The 7280-nt window shown below is 40.4% G+C and overlaps 1 protein-coding gene across 3 annotated transcripts in view; it reads left to right on the forward strand.

The window, feature by feature from the left end:
- COL15A1 (collagen type XV alpha 1 chain) overlaps positions 1 to 6007 on the forward strand; it is a 242956-nt gene extending 236949 nt beyond the window's left edge. For all 3 annotated transcript variants that reach the window (XM_074987940.1, XM_074987942.1, XM_074987941.1), the window contains 4 exons: positions 1015 to 1074; positions 1606 to 1791; positions 3742 to 3857; positions 4241 to 6007. In XM_074987940.1, coding sequence (XP_074844041.1) covers positions 1015 to 1074; positions 1606 to 1791; positions 3742 to 3857; positions 4241 to 4457 — 579 coding nt within the window. In that variant the 3' untranslated portion in view covers positions 4458 to 6007. The remainder of the gene's footprint in view (positions 1 to 1014; positions 1075 to 1605; positions 1792 to 3741; positions 3858 to 4240) is intronic.
- Positions 6008 to 7280: the final 1273 nt, after the last annotated feature.

Below are 7280 nucleotides of genomic sequence, written 5' to 3' on the forward strand. Positions count from 1 at the left end.
CCCTGGATTCTGTTTTTTCCTCTTCATTTTTATCTGGTGAAGTGGGTTTTACCCACAAAAGCACATGACATAATACATTTGTCTATAAAGTGCTACAGGATTGCTTGTTGTTTGCTGAGGACTAGTGAGGTCCACGTTTCCCAATAGCCTGGATTTTCTGTTTTACCATCCCTGGTTTTCATTTTTAATCCATTCCACTCATGCGGGCTGCATGCTCAGTGCTGTCTGCCGCCACACATACATTTCAGTGAATTCTGTCATTGGTGCAAGTTAGTGTTACTCTTGTAGACCCATGTTCAGGAAAGCATCCCTATTCAAGACAGCACTTTAAGTATCTGGTTGCATGGCTTTCTAAATGAGGCTATGTCTAGACTTGAGGGTTTTGTTGGCAGAAGTTTTTGTGGGAAGATATCTTCCCACAAATCTTTGTCGACAGAGCACGGCCAGATTGCAGGCTGGATTGAAAGAGCGATATGCTCTGTCGACAGAGTGTGAACAGGCTGCCCAGACGCTCTATTGGCAAAACAGCCAACTGGAAGCACAGCAGACAGGACTGCCCAGCGTCCTGGAAGCCTGTTCTGTCAACAGAAGACTGCCCCCCAGAACTTCCAAACTGACTTTTTATCAACATATCTCTGTTGACAGAGGCGTTCTTCCTCGCAGCAAGCGGGGTACAGCTATTGACAAAAAGTGCTGCGTTCTGTCAATTTACTATTGGACAAAATGCCTTGGGAATCTGGATGCTTTGCAGGTTTTGTAATAAAGTGGCTTTTTGATGACAAAACCCTCTAGTCTCGGCATAGCCTTAGTGTATGAACATGTATCTGGATTTAAAGTTGGGGAATGTTCTACTCAGAGTAGTATGACTTCATAGTCTATGTAGTTTAATTTTTATTTCACTACAAAAAATTCTGCAGTATTCCCAATAACAACATTTCTTGCTCCAATGTGTCTTTTCCTTGATGTGAACATTGTATTTTAACTCTGATTTATTCCTCTGTGTTGAAATAATAGGGATTTCAGTCTCTTCCAGCACTGAGACCAGCTTCAACTATTAATCATGGAAAACCAACAGTAAGTATGAGAAGTATATTAGAGACACCATTATGGCTGAATACCTGAGATTATGTTTTTAAAGCAGGGATTAAACCTTTGAATTTTTGAAATGTACCTTCTCTGAATTTATAGTATTTTCTCAAAAATTTCCTTTTTAGCTGGTTTAGAAGCAATGAAAAATTGTCACTCTCTTAGCAAATTGTTTATCAATTCTTAAATGTTGTTTAAAATTGATGAGGTTTGTTTCTGAGATGATTTTATGGCTGTCTAACTCTTCAAAGAAATTATATTGCTGATATGGGCTGGCCTGTAGCTCATCAACCTGAACGTGACTTCGAGAAGAAGAACGATGCAATGGTGTCAAATATACCATCACTGAGAGAGGTTAATCTAAATAGTCTTCTTTGGCGTGCATTATTATGCTCAGCTATTTGTCTTTCTGCTTCTTTCAAGGACACCTTTTCTTTATCAGGAAGAAGTCAGATAAATAAATGAATTGACGTTATAATGTCAACTTTAAATCGGTGAGGGGTTTTCCTTATTTTCTAGCTGCATTTGGTGGCTTTGAATTTGCCATTTTCTGGTGCCATGCGAGCTGATTATCAATGCTTTCAACAAGCCCGAGCGGCTGGTTTAATGTCAACATACAGAGCTTTCCTGTCATCCCATTTGCAAGATCTGTCTACGGTTGTGAGAAAAGCAGACAGATACAGTCTACCAATAGTTAATCTTAAGGTAAAAATAAATACTTTATTTTCTGTGTAAAGATGGTCTCTAGCGAGCCAAAATTTTTGGAAATCAACTGGGGTAACAGACTTTATCTTGCTTGCTGCTTGCTTCTGAGTTGTTTGATCAAAATATTGTATAAACTAAACGAAAAGCCTTGTTTGTCCCATCTGTACCCTTATGGTAACTGTAGTTAAGCAATGCCTCAAACTTGGGCTAGCAGCCACTGTATTTTCAATTTTCTTTTTTCAGTGCTATTGCTCGGTCTACACTACAAAGTTCTGTCTACAGAAATCACTGTTGACAGAGTTTTGCCAACAGAACCTCTGCCTACAGAACACGTCCACACCTAATAGGGGCTTCCCTGTCAACACTCTGTCAACAGAGAGCAGCCAGACTGCCCAGCCCTCTGTTGACAGAACAGCCAACCAGCAGCTCTGCAAACAGGGCAGCCCGGCGAACCAGAAGCCCTCTCCACTGACAAAGGGCCCCTCAGAGTGTCTATGCTATTCTTCTGTTGACAGCCTCTGTCTACAGAGGCACTATGCCTCAAACTTTCAAGACAGAACTCTGCCAGGAAAAAGGTTGTGTTCTGTTGATAGAGTTTAGACAGAACGCATTTGTAGTGTAGACACAATTTCTGAGACTGAGGATAGAAAGAGAGTAACAAGAATGTTCAGCTTATAGCGAACTGATGACAGAGCAATAGTATGAGATGTAAATTTTTGCATGTTTCTCTTTCAATAATCCTATTTTGGAAACAGCCTTAGCATTCTCACTGCCAGGGCAAGTCTTTGTGTCTCCAGGTCAGAAGCTAGCCTGTGCCTTTGTCTTCCTGCACAGCTGAGTAGACTAAGGTAATCATATGTCCCAGCTTTAATGAGAGTGGGCCAAATTCAGCTCATAAGTTATAATTAAACAGGATTTAGAGCCATGGTAACTGAGCAGAATTTCTCTTTTCTGATTCATCTTGTAGCATCTTACACATGTGCAGTCATGCCAAAGCACAACTCTGAAATACTGGCTGGCTCCCAGCATAGCTAATCACCCAACTGACTTGCAGAAGGAACATCTGCCTTCCCCGTTCTCAGAAGGGTGGAGGGTTCCAGACAGAAATTCCCTGCAACTGGGAATTGTGGGAGGAGGCTGCTCTAAAATAAAAATAGTTCCTGTTGTCATTGAAATGAGAAATGAATACTCAAAAGCAGGTCAAAAGTACCATAGTCTCGTATTATAATTTCCCAGTTCTAATGGCCACAGAAAGATTTTGATTTTTACCAGAATCTTCATTAACCTTTTAAAAATTGCTTTCAGCTTTCTTTTCAGGTACAAGTAAGATTCTATAAGGGATGTGAAAATTTTCAAGTAACCTTTTGGCCCATTACAAGGCTGACTTAAATTAATTCCACCTCTGACTTTATCTGCTAAAGTTGTGACTCTTTAATTCTAGTTCTCTAGCTTAGTCTTTCAAACTATTAGAAAAAAAGAATCTACTGCAGACACACTCAGGTGTACTCGACATGAGAGCAATACATGGTAGTAGGAAAAAGAATAGAGCAAAGAGGTTAAGCATACCAAACTAACTTGTACAGGGCCCTTTGAGCCTTTACATTTGATGAAGGAGAGAGAGGTGTGTTAAGTTGCTGTGAGAATGTGAGCTAAGTAGTACATGAGAGGTATAGATGATGATAAAATGAGTTGAAAAGTGAGTTGGTAGAGACAATTGTGAGGAAAGAGGCCTGAGACAGATCGGAGATTTATTCATAAAAGGGGAAGAGGGGGGCATAGTTTGAAGTGAGGTTTCCTAGGAATGAAGTGTGAAGATTTGCATGGACAGTCATGCTGGTAGAACCATGAGTATTTTGAGAAGTAGAAGAGATTTTGGATTAATAGAATACTTCTAGCACTTTGTGATATGATAAAAGTGTTGGTAAAAGATAGCTTTTTAAATTACAATAGGGAGAAGTACTCTTCAACAATTGGGAGTCTGTATTTAGTGGCAGCGGAGGTCAGTTCAACATCGAGTTTCCAATATACTCCTTTGATGGGAGGAACGTCATGACAGATCCATCTTGGTGAGCTCACGCTGCATTTTCTGTACTACATGAAATGTACTTTTATTAGCTGGTAAGATAATGGGCTGCTAGAACTGTGACAAAGGTTAACTTTCATCATCTCCTCTAATCCTTTCCCTTCCTTCTCCTCCATTCCCCTCTTCTTCCATTTCCAGTCTCCTTTTGATTGCAGATAGGGACCGGATGGAGAGAAGATCAGTGAATATAATACCTCTGATGTCCCAGTTTGCTTTCTTCTCATCCAAATCTTGTGCCTCACTTTGCTTTATGCACTCTTTTTGCTTCAAGTGAATTTATAGTGGGTCTGTATAGATTTAGGCATGAGATTTAATGTATAGATAAAGGGTTATTTCTGGAAAATAATTTTAAACATTACTATTTAGGCCACAGAAAATCATATGGCATGGTTCAACTGCAAATGGGATCCGGCTAGTTAACAACTACTGTGAAGCTTGGCGGACAGCTGACATGGCCGTTGTGGGACAAGCATCACCACTAACAACGGGGAAACTTCTGGATCAAAAGCCTTATAGCTGCAGCAATAAGTTTATTGTTCTGTGTATTGAAAACAGTTTCATGTCTGATATCCGAAGAAAATAATTAATCTATTGCACATGGGAAACATTTGAATATTATTGCATAAAATGTTGACACTGAAATTTAATTTTAATGGTGTAAATATTCTATTTTTATTGCACATTTACCAAAAAAAAAAAAGATAAAAAATTGAAGGAAAAGAGAGCATACCTCAAGACAGAATATTCCGGCAGGGTGGAATTCAGTCCTGGTTGAGAGAGCTGACAAATGGCCTTTTGTACCACTTAAACCCCACATTGGGCTGCATGGGGAGACAGCAGGCTGAGCAACCATGCAGAAGTGTCTGTTACCCCCTGGTCTCAATGTTGGCCTATGCAGGGAAGGGGATGAAGATTACTTTGGGGATGGGCCAAATGTGGTGTGAGAAAAAGACTAAGGGAAGGACCACAAATCCATATTTGTTTAGATCTAGTGGCTCCACAGTCAATCAACCAACAGAAGGGCTGCTACTGCTACTTCAACCCATGGCAGCCCTCCACCTTGGCTGTTGACTGTAAGGGATGAATTTCATCTCCCCTTGTTTCTTTTTTCCATCTGAACACTCAGATGAGGTTTAATTTAAAAGACGAGACCCTGAAGTTGGGCTTCCTGAATTCTGTATGCTAGGAGTTTTGAAGAACTTCCATTTCAGTGGAAGTTAGCTATGAATCTAACAGCTTGACTTTCAGGGTCCCATATTTTAAAATATGGCATCAGGCTTTGTAGGAGGACTGAAATTCACTCATCATGAGGACAAAATCTGATCCATACTTTGGTGCTACTATTGTTAGGAAACCCCAAGCAACGTTAACAGGAAAACATCCTGACAGGACTCCTGTGTTTTACCACCACAGATGAGCAAAGTGAATGCAGGCTGAAGAACTATCTGAACTGTATTCATTCCAGTGCATTGTAGAGAAAGCTGTTTCTTAGTGTTAAGACACTGCTGAAAGACAGACACCTGTCATGTCGTCTTTAAAATAATTTTTAGTTATCCCTTTAAGTTATATGTAAACGTGTCTGCCTTGATTCGCCTGCCTGCCCCCCATGGTGAGACTGTCACTTTTTCACTGCTATTATTCTTGTTAATATGAACTAATCTGTACTTATGGAACTCATCAGTAAGTATTAATGTCTCACGCAAACAGTATTACCATAACGTGTATGTCTCATCTGTATTTTCCAAGAGTATATTTTAACTTCAGATATTTACTTGTTGGCATAATCTAAGACTATAACTGTAACAGATGAATTTCCACATTATAACTGTGTAAATTTAAGACAGAGACTAGACAGGAAATGGCTACTCTTCCAGAAGATTTTGTGACTCATTTGCCATCAAATCAGTAATTTAATACTCTAGTAACTACTTTCATTCAAGTGAAGGTTTCCATCCATATGGCTTTTATTATAAATGCATTGGTTTTTAAAAAAATATAAAATGTGAAATTCCATTTTATTTTTCCATTTTAAGTAATACAAAAGCATCTTTACTGGGTTATCTGAGTCATCTGTTTGCTTTCTTGCTGTAAATATAAGTTTCATTGCTGTAATGCACTCATGAGGCAAACCTGTTTGGTTTTGTGTTTGTTTTTTTTTTAAATCATATTTAACACTGTTTTGAACAACAATTCACTGTCCAGGTTGAACCTCTCTAGTCTGACTCCCTCGGGCCCTGACCAGTATCAAACCAGAGGATTTGCCAAACAGGAAGCCAATATTGTCTGGCAGCGTTACCAATGCTGCCACTGCTTATTGGGCTCTTAGAAGACATTTAAGTGTAAAATAGAGCTAAATATCAATGCAGAAAACTGAGCACCAGGATTGGCAACTATAAACAAACTTTATGGGACCACAGGAAACTTGGCCACACCCATGGTAAGTGGACATCTGGCTAACAAAAATCATGCTGAACTACAGATGTTGCCAGACCAGAGTGTGCTGGACTAGAGAGGCTCAGCCTGTACGGCTATGGTTACACTGACGCAAACTGCCAGCAGCAGCATGCAAATGGGAGGCTTCAAAAATGCAAAGGGACACTCATTTGCATATCCACTCCCCAGCAGAGGCTGCTGTCGACAGAAAAAAAAGTAGTGTAAACATGGGTCTGCCAGCGACACCCTGTCTTTGTTGGCAGCCTCTTATGTTTGATTTTTTGTTCCAGGTAACTGTAGCCTTCTTGTTTAGGTTTCATGCCTGCAAAATGCTGAGCATGCCTGTGAAGCGCAAGCCCAAACTTGGACTCCTGCCAGGTGCTGAAACTCAGAAGACCTGATCGTGCCTGGCAATCCATGCTAAGTCCCACTGAAGGCAGTGAGACTTTACATGGATGAAGGGTCTGCCTCCAGGGACTCTTTGCAAGACAGGATCCTTAGGAATATATTCAGCTAGAAACTCCTGTCCTGCTGAAAAGTGAGATTTATTGGCACCAACCAGCTGCTAGAGCAATCGTTGTGTTATCACTGTGTTAGTGGCTTCTCATCTTAATAAGAAAGCCTCATGCAAGGACATTTTGTATTCTCTTCAGGTATTACTTTATTTTCAGAATTAGAAGAATTTTATTGCAGCGATGTCTAAACCACCACTTATGTTGGTTTCTCCTGCTGATATGGTTTCTCCCACTCACATGGATGGGTGGTTTTTTTTTATGCCAGTGGGAGAGCATAGAGCAATGGTTCTCAGCCTATTTACCACTGTGAGCCACGTGTAGTGCTCTGTGTTACGAGGGCCAAATCCACACAATGTGCATACTACCTGTGTGTCCCTCAGGATGTCATGAGGGCTGCAGCTGTGTGCTAACTGAGTCATAGGTTGAGAAACACTGGCACGGAGCATCTTCACTTACTC

This window comes from Carettochelys insculpta, chromosome 2 (assembly GCF_033958435.1).
Source record: "Carettochelys insculpta isolate YL-2023 chromosome 2, ASM3395843v1, whole genome shotgun sequence".
Classification (NCBI taxonomy): Eukaryota; Metazoa; Chordata; order Testudines; family Carettochelyidae; genus Carettochelys; species Carettochelys insculpta.